Source organism: Gymnoscopelus braueri (assembly GCF_963280865.1).
Source record: "Gymnoscopelus braueri genome assembly, chromosome: 21".
NCBI lineage: Eukaryota > Metazoa > Chordata > Actinopteri > Myctophiformes > Myctophidae > Gymnoscopelus > Gymnoscopelus braueri.
The window spans coordinates 20,182,780-20,200,724 of NC_137623.1; the positions used below are offsets into that span (position 1 = coordinate 20,182,780).

Here is a 17,945-nt window from a genome sequence, read left to right on the forward strand (position 1 = left end):
TAGGACTGAAGTGGTTATGTTTGGTTATAATTAATTCAAATCTACAAAGTCACTAGTAACTAAAGTTTTCAAATAATTGCAGTGGAATAAAAAGTACAATATTTGCCTCTGAGATGTAGTGGAGTAGAAGTGAAAGTATTGAACATTGGAAATACTCAAGTAAAGTAAAAGTACCTCAACATTTTACAGTACTACAGAGTAAATGTAATTAGTAGTGACTGACAGACCTAACAGTACAAGATCAAAATAGTACACTTAAACTTGAATATGAATATTGCCTGCAGGGACATGTTTGGAAAACTTGTAATGATTTCAACTGTCCCCAGAGGCACCACTTGTTCAAAAAGGAAAGTGAAACTTGCTGGTTGTAAATGTCACACTTCACACTTCACACTCATAATGTTATAGGGGTGTTGGAAAAAATCGATTCGAATACGAATCGCGATTCTACTGTTGGACGATTCAGAATCGACTCTCTTGTTCTCATGCCAGCAGATTGGAGTAGATCCTGAAATCCTATGTTTTGAATCAAGAATCGCTTTGAATCGAGAATCGTTTTGAATCGAGAATCGCTTGAATCGGAAAAAAAACGCTTTTGAATCGAGAATTGTTTGTTTTGAAAACATTTTTAAAAATCGGAATCGTGACCCCAAGAATCGGAATCGAATCGAATCGTGAGATAGCAGACGATTCACAGCCCTATAATGTTACGCTGTATAGTACAGCGTAACATTATGAGTTGAATGAATACACATTCTAAATCCCCTTTGCCTCTATCAGCATAAAAAAAAACATTATTTTGAAACCAGACAATGATGTCCCTTTATTTTCCTACAATGGGAGAACATATAGGCCTAGCCTACTATCATATAGTACTTTGATTGATTGATTGAATACTTTGTTAGTCAGAAATGTAAACAGCGCGAGGTACAGTCAGACATTAAGGCTAAAAGGATAACACAAAAAATAATAGGTTTTCAGGGTCGTTTTGAAAGAAACTAGTGATTGAATGTTTTTTACATATTTCCACGCCAAGTTAGGGAAAATTATCGGCTATTTTCTGAGAATATTTGTAAATGTATGAAACATTTTTCAACCTGGAAAAAAACTATTATGACGATCATGCCAATTATGCAAAAATAACTGCTATTATGTAAAAACAATTGCGACGAGGCGATTATGTAATAATTGTGACAGGCCTACTTAGATCTTGTATGTGGTTTTTTTTTAAAACCAAATTTGGTGTGATGTGCACAGTGCAGTGCATGGTCTGCAGCCCAGAGCACACAGCAGTGTGTAGTCAGCTGAATCCTCTCACTAAAGAGAGATCAGTTGTACAAGGCTGTTTTATCGTGGCTGATGCCCTTTCATCTGACTGGAAACTTCTGCTTTGTTCATAAAACCAGTTACTGTGTACTATGGCTTACAGTAGCCTACGACGACACATTCAGGGGGGGGGGGCATTATCATGTAGTTACACTTAAATTATATGATTAAGTTCAATTTCTAAAAAACATATGCATTTTGTATTCAATTTCACTTTCACTTTTTTAAAGGCATCTTTGCACACTGTCTGGAACTTGCAGACATTTAACCACAATAACAAGTAACCACCACCAGACATTTAAAGGCTACCTTGCCTGTTTTTTAACATCATCACAAAAAAGGCATTTGTTGTTGCCGGGAAGAATACTTGATGATGTTTACAGTACTAAATTAGATACACCAATATATACCCTGTGGCCTGATTGCCTGCAACCTGCACTACATAATAATTACGTTACTTAAGTTTGAATCTACCCATTCCTCAGGCTGAGGGACCGAGGGGGAGGAAGTGGAGGTCAGGTGGGGGGTGCAGGAAAGGCTCTGAGGTGGGTGATGTAACAGTGTATAAGGCGGTAGGTCGGGGTCAGGGGCTTCTAGTGTTTTGTGTTCACTTGGATCGGATGGATGGCGGGGCAGACTAGAGGCCATAGCAGCAGCTATATGGTGCATGGTACAGACCAGGAGGAGGAGATGGATTTGGGGAGAAAGAAAGGGCCAACGCAGCAGCAACCAGGCTGAGATTGCAGACCCAGTGAGACCCAGCAGTAGCAGGTGTTCACAGGCTGGGTTCCCTGGATGACATGGAGGTTTCAGGGAACCATGACCATCCTCAGGCCAGAGCTATTGTAGAGCAGGGGGGAAAGCAGCACTCACACCTGAAGTCCTCCTGGACTCTGGTAAGTTGGGATTCAACCCTTTTAAAACCCCTTTTTTCAATTGGCTATTCAAAAATAGCAGATATACAAGCTCACAGCGCGTCACTTTTTGCCGCGCTGCGAGCTCGTACTGTACATCTGCTATTTTTTTAACCTTTTTTGAAAAATCTTGTAGTTTTAGAAGGCATTTGTAGAATCGGCCTCAGGTCTTAGTGGGTTAACATTTTGATTATCCTGAGCTCATAAAAGTTATTAAGGGTTTATTTTATTGTTATCAACCCCCCCCCCCAACATTTATTTATATACCCAGCTGTTAAATAATTGATATGTTTACAGGATAGAATATTGTGTGCTTTGTTTGCAGAATATTATGCATTTAGCTACTGTTATTTGATCTCAGTCTTGGAGATTGAGTGGGCTTGAGGGGTTAAAGTCCAGCCAATTGGTATGCAGTTCAGCGAATGAAAAGGAGTTGTCCAAGCCTTTCTAAGGTGCTTAATGCATTCTTAATGTACAGTTACTGTATACTAGAAGTAGAGGAGCGATTCTATTTGACTTTTCTGGCCTAGTACTGCTTGTGTGTGTGTGTGTGTGTGTGTGTGTGTGTGTGTGTGTGTGTGTGTGTGTGTGTGTGTGTGTGTGTGTGTGTGTGTGTGTGTGTGTGTGTGTGTGTGTGTGTGTGTGTGTGTGTGTGTGTGTGTGTGTGTGTGTGTGTGTGTGTGTGTGTGTGTGTGTGTCCACATACCTAGTTCTTCACAATGGCCACATACCTAGTTCTTCACAATGGCAAAACAGTCTCTTACCTTGAAAGGGCATGTACAACGGAGATAGGAGATTAAAGATGAAGACTGCTGCTGATAGAGATTAGCAAGTGACCCTGTGCTCTGGAAGAGAAAATTGCATTGGGAATGGAACAATTCTGAACTATTCTATCTACACTACAATGAACATGAGGAATCGTTCCCTGGCTAGGTGAACTTGTGGTCAGAGTCAGACAGAATGTCCAATAAGCACTTGGAAATGGGTCTTCAACAGGGGGTACGGGACCCCTAGGGGGTCCTTAGAGTTACTACAGGGGGGCCACCAAATCTTTGTGTGTTAGGAACTTTTTTTGGTACATTAACCACTTGAACCCTAGCATCCCTATTCTGAGGGAAAGGTTAGCCGAAAATAGCCGATTTACAAGCTCACAATGCCTCAGTTTAATCATCTGCAACATAATTTTATACAATATGTAGTGGGGGTCCCTGCTTCATCTCTCTCTCACCTAAGTGGTCTTTGGACTGAAAAACCTTTAAGACCCCTGCACTATGACATGCATGTCACAGATTTGAGTCCAGCATACCGGTAGCTAAAACTTGTCTTGTCCTGGACCAAGGCACTTGGTCAGTAGGCAGGAGAAAATGCGTTGCCATTGTACAGTATGTGGAAAGGGTAGGCACTAGGCAGAATAAGCTTATTAGCTTCAGCCTATACCTTTTTTGGTCATAACCATGTAATATATTGTATTATTGTTGTTGTTTTGTTTTAGTACTGCTAAGTTCTATGAACAACATGGAATGTATTGTTTTCATTGTTGAACTGATGACCAAAATAAAAGTGCAATGTGAAAGTGAAAGTAGGCCAACTCCTGCGTCGCACAGTGTCTGTGTCTAAGAGCTAAATGCTTGAGTCGTTTTAGGTTAACCTAAGCTTTATTTTGACTTGCCTATATCCTATAATTCATCATAACTGTTTGTGGAGAAACATCAGTCTATGTTGTAACAGTAAGCCAACTGGAAAGGCCTGAAAAGTATTAAGTTCAGGACAACAAATCTAAATACCACAGTATACTGTACATACGTGACCTGACCTCAATAGTACAGTTTCTGATACGGTAACAAGCCCAACAAGCCCTGCATTGTAGCAGTAACATGTGAATAGCAGACACAAGTGTGCTGCTAAGCCCTTTGTGTCCATACTGTATGAGGCAGCCCATGAAACTAGATATCTGCTGGGGCCATTGTTAACCACTAGCAGCATGTGATTATTAAAGCCTTTGTTAAAATGACAAAGTACTCGGCAGCTTCATTAGGTTATTGCCAGCAAGGTGCTCCAATAATAAAAAGAACACAAGAAGACAAGGTGATGCAGTACTTATACTAACTTGTGTTCTCACCCCCCAATTGATATGTATCTGGCTGCGGACCCCCATGTGTAAATGTTTTGTGCCTGGCACCCCCAGAGGAGACGATTTGTGTTAAAAAAAATGCACATATAATTCAAAATCTTTCAAACATTTTTCAAAAATAGCAGATGTACAAGCTTGCAGTGTGTCGCGCTGTGAGCTTGTGCATCTGCTATTTTTGAATAGCCAACGTATAAATGGATAAAGTGGTTAAAATGATTGTGATGCTTTAATACCAAATTTAGCTGGAGACCCCCTTGAACCCCCCCCCCCCCTGAGGACCCCTGGGGGTCCCCGGACCCCTGGGGGTCCCCAGACCCCACTTTGAGAACCACTGATGTACGATACTGTAATGGAGGAACATTTTTCTGTTTTATCAAGAAAAGTTCCTCCATGATCTTGATAGGCTAGTTGTTGCTGGTGTTGATTCGTTGCAATTGTACACATAAAAAGGAAATGAGCTGGTGGTAAGCAGATCTTGAGACAACAAAGCAATCATCTCAATTCATCTGCGCGTTGTGGTTCTTCTATCCTTTGTGCTCTTGATCTTGTCTGTGCACAACTTGACCTGATTTACACTACAGTACCCAACAATCTGTCTGTCTGTCTGTCTGTCTGTCTGTCTGTCTGTCTGTCTGTCTGTCTGTCTATATGTTTCTGTCCGTTGCTCTGACTCTGATTGTGAAAGCGTGTTGTAACTTCTAAGTGAAGCGTCATTTAAGTGCAGTAAATGTGAAATGTAAATTTGATCGATTTGCCTTTGTCCTAGTTTTTATTCCTGATGAACCAGTACAATATTTTGCTTATTGAAATATGGAAGTGAAGTCAAGTCAGGATAGTAGTGTCACCACCATTGCAGCAAGTTACTGTATGTGACTCCAAATTGCACAGTGAGTGTGTATTACCGCAATCATGCATGAGTACATTGTACAGTACCTTGTAACTTTGTTTTGAAAGGTGCTTTATAAATCAAATGAAACATTTGATTTATTTATTTATTTTCACTTGGAGGTACTTTACAACTTGTAATAAATGACAAATGTTCCACTAAGAACGAAGAGTGGAAAAGTAGATGATATAGGAAATTCATTTTCTAATAAAAAAATCACTTGAGATTCACAGAGGCAAAGGCTCCAGGCTTCTTGCGGCCCTCAATTTGTATTGTGTGCCGTCACATTACCATTCCAAAAAGTGTTTTTTTTCTATGAAATTGTGCCACTGCAGTCAAATCACAGTAATTCTAGATGTTGTAGCTGAAATCAAATCCTCTTGCTGTGAAGTGCCAAATGTGCCATTTGCGCCGAGTAGTCTCCTAAATTAACCCTGTCTACGGGTCGCACTCGGAGTGACAGAAGTGAGTTTCTTTTATTTCTCCATGTCTTCACAAGAAAGGACAAAGGTTTCGGTCTCAGCTATCCAGCCTTCGTCAGTGTGACGAAGGCTGGATAGCTGAAACCTTAAAAACGAACTCACTCTTGTCACTCTGAGTGCGACCCGTCACTTGTTTAAATGTCATTGTTCTAAGAGGATAGCGCACCAGAGGAGTCAGAGCACTGTGGTAACAAAAAGTTTATCCAGCCTTCTGAGCATGTCATCTATTATTTACAAGGCAAGATAGCCTATGATAGCTATCTTTTTTCATGCTGTTTAGGCTGGCCTCTTTCACTTAATGGCCGCTACGTTGCTTAGCTCCAGTCTGTTCCACTGTTTAGTACTGTATATACTGTACCACTGTTTCCCAAACACTGGGTCGGGACCCATGTTTGGGTAGCGGAGCAATTTTTATGGGTCGTGAGTAAATATCCCCTTTTTTTGTTTCCTACATTTAAAAAAATGTATTATTTAAAAAGACTTTAAACAAAACAAATCAAAATGTTTCATCAATTAAAAACGAATTCCAATATTTTTCATAAATGAAAAATTTAAAAACGTTTAAGAAGTGGTGAAAATAGAAGATCTACAAGCATACATCGCGGTGTGAAGCGTAGCATAGTGAGCTTGTAGATCTACTATTTTCAATAGTTTGGGTCCAAGGCAAACATCTAATTTCTCTTTTGGGTCTTGAGCTAAAATGTTTGGGAACCACTGCTACATACTGTACAAATTGTTGATAAACTGCTCTCTCAAGATGGCCTAACATTTACTGTGTCCTGATAACCTATTTACTTGTTATTACTTTGTTGCTGATTATTATAAGCTAATATGTAAACACTGTTGCAAAGATTGACATACATAACGAGTTTGCTTACTTTGTGTGACCCAAATCGAAATGGAATAAATTGCAGAGTAGACTAACTACAGCAGAGTTCTTGTATACTTGCATGGATCATTGTACTGTCTAATTCCTGCTTTTAAGAAGCTGCTTTTGTGGCCATTTATTAGGTTAAGAGGGGATTAAGGTAAGGTAATCTTTTGAATGTCCCAGTTTTTATATACAAGGATGATTGTTGGTTAGTCTGTAATATACTACAGTACTTCAGCATTCCTTATCGGGTCTTTGTTGTGCCAAACTATCACACTATTGTTGGTTAGTCATTAATATACTACAGTCCTTTCATCATTCCTTATCAGATCTTTATTGTTGCCAAACTATCACACTACTTTTTGCACTGATTATGACTTATGTGCATGCATTTATTTTGTAAAATGCTGACTGCATTGTTTTTCATGTATGGCAAGCCTCAATTATGGACTTACTATTGTATTTTTGGGCGGTGAAACCGCCCCTATAAGTGAGGTTTGGATATTTGTACAATTATCCTGCGCTGTGATTGGCCAAAAAGTACCCCGCCTAACCCTGCACCGTGATTGGCCAATCACAGTCTATTCAGGACTGTGATTGGCCAGTGTCACATGACACATGTGCATAGCCCTATATAAGAAACCATAACTTAAAAAAAAACATAAATTTGTTTTTTTTAAGTTATGGTTTCGTCCATCATAAAGAGTGTTTCAATAAATGTATTTATTTTTTGTACATGATTGGTTGACTCCATTCAGTATTGTGATTAGCTAGCAAGACACCGCCCACTTCACACAGGGTGTGATTTTTATAAAATGTCTACCTTTTGTAACTGTTCACATGCCCGTGTATTCAGATTCTACCTTGAGTTAATCATAATTGATTGATGCATTCCAGAGACTGCCATGTGCAGAACACGGTACTTACCTGATTACGCAATGTTTGATATATGGGGCCATACGTGACAATGTCCATGTGCCACAATGACATGTATATCACCAATCCAACAGAAAACTGGAAAAACAGAGCTCGCTTAGAGCAGATTCTAATGCATTTCTCCACCGACACTTGACTAAACAAAGAGATTCCGGTGTTGACATAACTGTTCACATGTCCATGTATTCAGATTCTACCTTGAGTTAATCATAATTGATTGATGCATTCCAGAGACTGCCATGTGCAGAACACGGTACTTACCTGATTACCAGTGGTGGAAAGTAACTAAGTACATGTACTAAAGTACTGTACACTTTTGAATAATGTTTTACGTTACTGGAGTATTTCCAATTTTCAATATTTTTACTTCTACTCCACTACATCTCAGAGGCAAATATTGTACTTTTTAATCCACGACAATTATTTGACAACTTTAGTTACTTTGTAGATTTTTATTATTATTACGAAACATACATTACCCACTTCAGCCCTGTATATATTTCGGCCATTTGAAAATAGCCGATCTACAAGCTCACCATGCGTCGTTATGCGACGCATTGTGAGCTTGTAGATCTGCTTGTAGATATTTAAATGTATAAAATATTTTTTTACATTCGAAAACTTGTGAAACATTCTGCATAATGAGTACTTTCTACTTTTGGTACTTTAAAGTACATTTTGTTGCTTTAATTTTTTATTTCCAGACTTTTACTTGTAACTGTAACAGAGTGTTTCTACATTGCCAGTATTGATACTTTTACTTAAGTAACATTTATTTTAGTACTTTTCCACCACTGTCCGAATTCTTATGTGTACATATAAACAGCTTTGTCATGGTGGAGTCTTCCAGGTACCATCCTTATCCCCCTGCCTCCCTTGTGGTATCATGCCCTGTCATCTGAATTACAGACAGAGATCAGCACCGCATGGACTTACAGAGTGGAGTCTGCACTCTGCACTTTCTAGTGACTGTATCTTATAGGGACTCAGACAGGAAAAGAGGACAAGCACCACAACCACAGTGTTCTGCTCCCCTCTCTTCCGCTCTGTTCCGCTCTGCTCTGCTCTGCAGCAGTAGCCTGTAATAGAGTCCTTAATTAGACTCGATCTGCCTGGAACTCTTCAGGAAAATGGGACAGAGCAGAGCCCCTGTGTTTAGGGACCAGCTTGCATTTTCCGTTGCAGACTTTTCTGAACAACAGGAGTGCTTTTTGTGTGTGTGTGTGTGTGTGTGTGTGTGTGTGTGTGTGTGAGTGTGTGAGGCATGGGGACAGGTGCCCTAGTAACACGTGAAAACCACAGTGTGGCCTTATGCTGGGAATAATCCAAGGGAGACCAATTCTGTTTTGTTTTCTGTGTTTGAATGTCCATTATTTGTTCCAGAAAGTAATTTTCTTTAAAGTAGTATGACTTATTTTCTATCAATTACACACCTCATGAAGCCTTGAATTTGTGGAGATAAACAAAAAAAATCTCCATGAATTCAAGGCTTCATGGTGTGTGTAATTGATAGAAAATAAGTACTTTTTGGCGGGAACTACTCCTTTTTAAGTGATAAACACAGTCTTCAAGAAGAGACTAATAAAACGTCCTCGTACATTGATGGATAATGTAATGCTTCTATATATATATGTTGATGGTAGTTCTTTTTGCCTGTGTTGTGTCCACAGGTAGACACTATGAACTACGTGGGGCAGCTGGCTGGCCAGGTGCTGGTCACAGTGAAGGAGCTCTATAAAGGCATCAACCAGGCTACTCTATCGGGCTGCATCGACGTGATCGTGGTCCGACAGCCCGACGGAACCTTCCAGTGCTCTCCTTTCCACGTGCGCTTCGGAAAACTGGGCGTGCTGCGCTCCAAGGAGAAAGTGGTGAGTGGGCGAGACGCAATGTTTGATATACGGGGCCATACGTGACAATGTCCATGTGCCACATGTATATCACCAATCCAACAGAAAACTGGAAAAACAGAGCTCGCTTAGAGCAGATTCTAATACATTTCTCCACCGACACTTGACTAAACAAAGAGATTCCGGTGTTGAGACTTGGAGCAAATTAATGTGAGGTAACTCAATGGGATGTTGATGAATAATTACGACATGCAATGATAAACCAGCCAGACAATACATCTCCTGTCTTCTGCTGTAGTATTGTCCTGTAGGCAAGTGGTTCTCAACCTGTGGGTCGGGGACAGTAAAGTGACAATTTAAAGACTTTTAAGACCTTTTCAATACCTCAAAAAAGAAACAGACCATTACTGCATCAGAAGTAATCAACAAGCTATACTATAAAAACTGGTCAAACATTGGCCAAATTGTCAAATAATATAAGAAAGAGGGATTTTATTAAAAATTAGCCGATCTACAAACTCACAACGCCTTGTGTGTGAGCTTGCAGATCGGCTATTTTCTGCTATATTCAGTTTAACAAATTTGAATGCCTCAACTCTTACATTCCAAGTGCTTGTCAGGGTCCCCAGTTAAAATTTGATTATTTTGGGGGGTCTCTAGTTCAAATAAATATTATTATTTTTGGGGGTCCCCAGTTCAAAGATGATTATTTTGGGGGGTCACGGCCTGAAAAGGTTAAGAACCACTGCAGTAGCCCACTCTTTGACTCCACTTCAGCACACATTATCATTTTGTCAGAAGAACGGATTGTCCTTTCTCTCTATTAATAGCTTCAGTATAGTCTGTCGCTGAAGACCAAGGTGGAGCAGCATACTCAGTGGCTAAATTTAGCCTGCCCTCTCCAGCTTGAGCAGCTTGGTCCCCGTCAACAACCAGGGTTGTTGTTAATCTTTCTCAGGCATACCAGACGGCCTTAGGTGACACAGTGATTTTGTGAGTAATGTAAGGATATCTTTCAGCGTTGAGATAGAGGTGCAGATAAAAAGACCAAACCCTTGGTTAATGTCGAGATGAAAGGAGGCTTGTTTATGTGTACATAAATCAAACAGGGTTTGTATGTACTGTAATTAGGTGTCTATGAATTTATGTCCCCTCCGAAACAATTCAATCACAGCTCATGCTACAGTATGTCCATGACATCATAAAACAGAAGAAATACCGGAGTGTGAAAGGTGGATTATAACTGAAAATCTATACCAGGCCATCGTCACTCCCAAGGGGTCATATTTCGCCGCTTGGCTCCTTACCTTTTGCGTCCGATGCCGACATTGAGGGCGCCCTTTCGCGTAAATCACATTGACGCAGAGGGAATGACCATTTACCATTCTCTGACTCGAACGGCGATGAAACGATAGATGCAAGCTTCGCACCGCTCAGCACGGGCATTCGCTTGGCACGGTCATTCACTTGCCGCAGGCATTCGTTTGGCGTGGACACTTGGTCGGCTATTGCCTTGCTCAGAGAGGGCCTCACAGAGCTCAAGCCTGCATCTGACAGCGTTGCCTGCCTTCTACAAGTTTTCAATGTGTTGAAAACTTGTTAAACTTGTTAAAGCCAACTTGTTAAATACTGCCACCAGAATGTGTATTATGTAGGAGTCACAAAACAATAGCAGCAGCCTTCCTTGTGTTGCTCAGTTCTGGTCTAATCTCTAATACTGCAGTCATGGATTCTTAATCCATGACTCATGTTATGCAAATACATCAGCTGTTCCCCTTTGTTAATAAGCACCTGGGTGGAATCTGATGATGGCCTTTATGTTGAAATGCCTTGGTGTGAGGCTTTTGTTTTTGTTTGTTTACTACTGTGCAATGCATAATACTAATTAGATACATTTGTGTTGTTTGACTGCAGATTGACATCGAGATCAATGGGGAACCAGTAGAGCTACACATGAAGCTCGGAGACAATGGAGAGGCCTTCTTTGTTCAGGAAACAGAGCAGAACAATGTGAGTATCTGACTTGTCACATGATCTGAGACAAGAAGAGGAACTGAAATATCAGTATCAATATTTCCACGAAAGGCTGTGACCTTATCTTCCACTACAGTTTAAAACGAGGTCATGTCTTATCTTTGCCGCTGTGATAACAGACTCAGAGCTGTGACTAGGAAAACATATTGATTAGTTTTAACCAAACACAGGAGTAGAGTTGTTCCGATAACGATACCAGTATCGGAAAAGCTGCCGATACTGCCCAAAATGCTGGTTTCGTTATCGCAGAGTATGCCAGTCTATGCCATTCCGATACCACGTAATTTACCACATGATGATATTTCATTTACAGTAACATTGTGAATGTTTCAGTTGATGTTGCACAACTGTTTTATACTCTTACTGTACTATTTACATTATTATTTTACTAACTTGTTGCTGCACTTTAGCAATTATTAATGGAATTTGTATTTATTCCTAGATCAGTGGTTCTCAAACCTTTTAATTTCAAGGACCCCCTTACGGGTCCATTTGGTTCCATCTGTACACTTTCAGAGTTACAGACCTGTAAGGGTCCATTTAGAACCCCTTCAAGGAACCCAGATGGTCCCTGGACCCCACTTTGAGAACCACTGTCCCTAGATTTAATTAAATTACACACTGGTATCGGATCGGTACTCGGTATCGACCGATACGCAAGTTATCGGAATCGGTGTCGGGAAGGAAAAAAGTCATATCGGTACATCTCTGCACAGGAGATTGTCCCAGCCCACCTGGTCACCTCACCGATCCCCACAGAAGAGTCTTTGATCTGGAGCCGAGAGCCCAGAGCAGCTGACGGGTCAGCAGCAGCAACGAAGAGCGGACCTCCTCCTCCGCACGGTCCTGAAGAAGCGGGCGCCTCAGGTAGCGCCCACCAGCCCTTGGTCAAGAAGAAGAAGAGACGCAGGAGGAAGCACAAGGCGGACCCTCGCAGGGACGAGCAGAACAACCCCGTGGTCAGTGAGCTGGAGCTCTGTGAGCACAGCTCAGACGAGGAGCACAACAACAACAACAGCCAGAATGGAAGGTAAAAACTCATTCACTATAACGTTGCTGTCGTGGGCAGAAACCTCTTATCTCCATATTTTAAGTTTTTGTGTTTTTTCCCCCCGTAAATTATCGGCCCTACTTGATCATACTACAGTTTCTCACAAAATAGCAGATCTGCAAGTTCTAAACTTTTGAGCTTGTCGATCTGCTACTTTTGAATTTCAATCCTGAAAAGTAACGGTTTTGGACAGGTTTCCAGAGACGATAAATCCTGTTTTCTTCATTTAAAAAAAACATATATATATATTTTGGGGCTTTTTATGCCTTTATTATTGATAGGACAGTAGGCTGACAGGAAATGGGGAGAGAGAGATGGGGAGTGACACAGCAAAGGCCGCTGGGATCGGGACTCGAACCCACGGCACGCTGTCAGGCTACTTTGTAGCCTAGGTGCCCGGACCGCTACGCCAGCGGTCCGGGCCGTTGTCTTCTATTACATTTGATTACATTTCACAGAAAGGTGCGATACAAAGCAGGCTTACAGTATGTGACATAGTAATGATGGTCTGATTATGGGAACATTGTTTGAAATCTATGTGACTTCATGTTACATAATTATAGGGCTGGTCCAAACATCGGGCTGATGAGTTTCGGATATGGGCTTGATATAATTATCTTTAACATGGTCTCAATCAGCAATCAAGTTTATCACTCCACACACTAGATCATGAAATATTTATGATGTTAATATTGGGCAGATGGAAAGACACACACACAAAAAGGCGTTCCCAAAAGGGGAAGTAATCTTTTTTCCAAAGCCTGAAAACATCCAGACTAATCCTGCACATGATGGTAAGACTTGATAGTATCATTTGGTTAACCCATTCAAACCGGGAACGCATCTGTGTAACCACTTTAACCATTATTTTTATACTTTGGCTATTCAAAAATAGCTATTTTTGAAAATCTTTGAATATATATATATTTTTAAAACAAACATTTTTAACTCAAATCTTCTTGGGGGTCCCTGGAACAACATATTTTGAGATGGGGGTCATTTTGGGGGTCCTTGACATTAAAAAGTTTGAGAATCACTGATTATAGCAACATAAGTTTTTTCAAAAAAACTGTTAGGATTTAGAAGACATTTGTAGAATCCCCAGAGGCACAGATTTGAGTTACAAATGTTTGCTATAAAAATATATATATTTTTGCAAAAATGTTCACGATGTAAAAAAAAAAATGCAGATCTACAAGTTCATATTGCGGCACTCGGCGCCGCGCTAATACTATGAGCTTGTATATCTGCTATTTTTGAATAGCCAAACAAATCTAAAGTGACAGAGATGCGTTCCCGGATTGAATGGGTTAATGAACCTTCACTTCTTTAGTCTAATTATACTCACGTCATGTGTGACATAACCGTTTGCACGTGTAGGCGATATTTAGCCTGGTCCCAGTTATTTGTTGTTGGTTGACTTGGTTGCCTTTGTTTTGATCAGTTTCTGCAAGCTCATTGTTGATTTGATGACGTTCCCTTCCCCAGGGTGTCCTCAGTCTCTACCGTGAAGGACAACACTATGGAAACCAAGCATTCCGCTCCTGTCGGTGGCCTGTCGTGGGACAGCTACCCTTTCTCCGATGGAGAATGGCCCCCTGCCTCCACTAGGTATGTTGTTCCACTCATTGTGCCACTTAACGGTCCATCCAAATGTTTCCATCATTCCAGGCCATTAAGATTTAATGTCTGTCTCTTAACTAAAACAAACAGTGGAAAAATGCTGTAAAATATAGTGCTGCCAAAATGAATTAACCCATTAAGACTTGAGGCCGATTCTACAAATGCCTTCTAGATCTGTAGTTCTCAAACTTTTCCGTGCCAAGGACCCTCCCAAAATGATATGAATTTAGCCACAGACCCCCCCCTTCCCAACTGATGAAAATGTGTTGTGCCAGGAACCCCCAGAAGAGAAGATTTGTGCTACAGGAATTCTTTTTTTTTTCAAACACTTTCAAGATTTTTAAAAAATGTTCAAAAATAGCAGATGTAGAAGCTTGTTTGTGCCGCGCTGTGAGCTTGTATATGCGCTATTTTTGAGAACCACTGTTCTAAATCACTGATCTAAATCCTAAGAGTTTTCAGAAAAACTTCTGTTGCTATATATCTAAAATCAAAAATAATAATAAACTTTACTTGTATAGCACCTTTCATGACATGAAATGCAGCTCAAAGTGCTTTACAGAGCAAGAATAAAGCATAAGTGCTTTACAGAAAAAGTACAAATAATTTAGCAATAAAGCAAAAAAAAGAAAAGCAAAAGCTTTATACAACATTAAAATAATAGGAAAGAAGTGACAAAGAAATACACATTTGCTTTCCCGGTTTTATTGGGTTAAAATGAATTCTGTGCACATCAGTGTGGTTAGACTCTAGCTGTCTCTATAGCCACTAATGTTCCAATGTGGTGCTGTTTTCTTACAGGGAACTGTCAGCACCCATGTCTCCGACTCCGAAGAGCGACTCAGAGCTGATGATCCATCCAACAAAGAGTCTCCTCAGGGCAGACTCCCACATGCAGTGGACCTGGGGAGAGTTCCCAGAATCCACCAGGGTAAGGCCGTTTGGGAATTTGTTTGGAAGGGTGATAATCTTTACCAGAGTAGAATAGAATATAATATGATTTGCTTTTGTCTGGTGGCAGAAAAAAGAAAAGAAAAAAAGAAAAAAAAACCTGAGTATAAACTAAGAACAACATGCCAACCATGTGACTATGACATTCAAGTTCTTATTTACAAACAAGTGCAACTCTTAACCCATTGAAACAGGGAAAGCCTCTGTCATTTTAGATTTTAGCTTTGGCTATTCAAAAATAGCAGATCTACAAGCTCACCAAATCACTGATCTTAATGGGATAAAGACTTTTTTTTTTTTTGCTTTTTGCTTTAAACCCAGGTCTGCAAGAAGGACAGATCAGAGCCAAAGACGTTGACCATCACTCCATCGGAGAGTACACATTTCAGGGTCATCCTCAGCTCGGAAGCCATGGAGGCGGAGTCGAGGGAGCAGGAGAGATCCGCCGACCCCGTGTGCACCATCGTCAAACCAATGCCTCGGCCCGCCAAACCCGACCTATCGGAAGCCTCTGTGCACGACGCGTGCCTCGTCCCTCACAGTGTTCCTCAGCCTGAGCCAAGTCCCTCGGCGCCGCCGCCGGTATTATCTGACCGCCCGGTATTATCTGACTGCCCGGTATTATCTGACCGCCCGGTATTATCTGACTGCCCGGTATTATCTGACCGCCCGGTATTATCTGAGCCTAAACCTGACCTCGCCGGCCCTTCCAAACGCGCCCGTAAGGCCAGGTGGACGTCCTCGCCGCCCGGCCGCAGCGACAGCGCCCCTCTGGTCTCTGGGGCCACCAGCCACATGGCTGAAGACTCGGAGGCGTCTGCAAGTCCTCATAGAAGATCCAGCACCAAAGCCACTGACTCACCCTCCGACAGCAAAGGTAAGGTCATTACACACCGGCGATTATGCGAATATACGCAAAATTCTGCGCCTTTTCGCTCCGTGGAAGCTTGCATTGACTTTATAAGGTTTTTAAAAAAAAGGCATTATTCGCATGAAAAAATCGCCCCCGGTGTGTAAGGAGCTTTAGTGTTTGATTCTTCACTTCCTTATTTAAGCCATTCAATCCGGGAGCGCATACTGCGCCATTTTAGTTTTTAGCTATAACCATTATTGTATACTTTTGGCTATTCAAAAATAGCAGATACACAAGCTCAGAGCGTCAAACCTTTTTCATGTCAAGGACCCCTCCCTCTCAAAATATTTTGTTCCAGGCACCCCCAGAAGCAAAGATTTGAGTTGAAAATGTATATATATATTCAAAGATTTTCACAAATAAAATAGCAGATCTACAAGCTCATGCCGCGCTATAAGCTTGTAATATCTGATTTTTGAATAGCCAAAAAAGTCTAAAATGACAGAGATGTGTTCCCGGATTGACTGGGTTAAGGACAATGCGTGTCATAAAATGTTATCCATCGTAGAAATCCACATGTGCATTCATCCTACATAAAGACTTTAGACAGTCCTTTTTTTATTGATTGATTGAATACTTTATTAGTCAGACATGTAAACAGCACGTGGTACAGTCAGACGTTAAGGATAACACCAAAAACTATTTGTGTGGTATGGGGGTGGGGACCTCTACAAGTTATCTCTCAAGAAGCAAGAATCAAGAAGGTTTATTTGTCACTACTCACTACTCATACAAGCAGCGAATTGCTAGTGTGTGTGTTGTTGACAAATAAACCTACAAGGGCTCTGCACTATTATTTGGTGGCTTGAATTAATCGGTATTGTAGATAAATGCCAATGAAGATTTGCTTCTTTCTTTCTTTCTTTTTCTTTTTACAAAACAGATATCTCCAGAATGCCCTAAACAGGAAACATGTACAGTGTATGTGATGATAATCCACACCCAGCCTGTTTGTCTGCTTATGTTAACAGGAAGGATGTGGCTTCCTTTCGCGTTCATGTTTAGAGTCTGAGGCCGTTCAATCACACGCGACAGTTAAAGGAAAGGGAAGTGAGAAGGTATAGTCAGCTGTTTGGAAATAGTAATGACTTGATTTCCTTTGACTTGAAGGTGTAAGAAAGAGGAGCCAACATCAGGGACCAGAGGACATTTACCTGGACGATTTGAATGTACTTGAACCTGATGTTGTGGCTCGCTACTTTCCTAAAAGGTACAAAATATGCAACGTGATTGTGTAGTGGTTATGAATCCATGTCTTTGGATAACCTGTGAGCCCCTTTCTGGCCAAGGATCTTCACAACCTAGTCTGTGTTTTTTCTCATTTTGTCTTTCTCTCTCTCTCAAAACCTACAGAGTTAACCACTTCCACACTGGCATCCCTATTTTGTCATTATGGGCTAAAAGTCTACAATCCCAATGATTTTTAAGAATCTTTCACATTTTTCAAAGATTTAAAGCGTTTGTATTTTTATTGTCAGCTATTTTTGCAACGTGAAATGATTGTTTGACTAAGTTTAAGGCTTAAAGGAGTAGTTCACCCAACAATTGACTTATTTTCTATCAATTACACACCCCATGAAGCCTTGAATTGAATAGATGTTTTAGTTTCTGTCGCATTCCTAAGACAGTAATTTGATGATCGGGTGGCTGCTCACCTACCAGAGACTCTGCCGTCATCAAATTATTGGCTTAGGAATTCAACAAAAACAAAAAAATCTCCATGAATTCAAGGCTTCATGGCATGTGTAAATGATAGAAAATAAGTAATTTTTTGGGTGAACTACAGTACTCCTTTAAAGCCCAGTCCACACCAATGATTCGCAATGCAACTAGTTGCAACTTGCAACAGAAACTGCGGTGACCTTCAATGTGGAAATGCAGAACGCTGCAATTCTTCTCTGCAATGTATTGCAACGGTTTCGTTGCACTGCGAATTGTGAATTGCACTGCGAATTTCAAGACACAGAGAAAATTGCA

At 40.8% G+C, this 17,945-nt stretch overlaps 1 protein-coding gene across 3 annotated transcripts in view; it reads left to right on the top strand.

Moving 5' to 3' along the window:
- LOC308076693 (phosphatidate phosphatase LPIN2-like) overlaps nucleotides 1-17,945 on the top strand; it is a 29,895-nt gene that overhangs the window by 1,813 nt on the left and 10,137 nt on the right. For 2 of the 3 annotated variants that reach the window (XM_080417105.1, XM_080417106.1), the window contains exons 2-8: nucleotides 9,217-9,417; nucleotides 11,311-11,406; nucleotides 12,147-12,460; nucleotides 13,970-14,092; nucleotides 14,906-15,035; nucleotides 15,377-15,932; nucleotides 17,079-17,178. In XM_080417105.1, the coding sequence (XP_080273231.1) occupies nucleotides 9,226-9,417; nucleotides 11,311-11,406; nucleotides 12,147-12,460; nucleotides 13,970-14,092; nucleotides 14,906-15,035; nucleotides 15,377-15,932; nucleotides 17,079-17,178 (1,511 nt within the window). In that variant the 5' untranslated portion in view covers nucleotides 9,217-9,225. Of the gene's footprint in view, nucleotides 1-1,965; nucleotides 2,223-9,216; nucleotides 9,418-11,310; nucleotides 11,407-12,146; nucleotides 12,461-13,969; nucleotides 14,093-14,905; nucleotides 15,036-15,376; nucleotides 15,933-17,078; nucleotides 17,179-17,945 lie in introns of those variants that run through there. The other variant, XM_080417104.1, reaches the window with a different exon arrangement.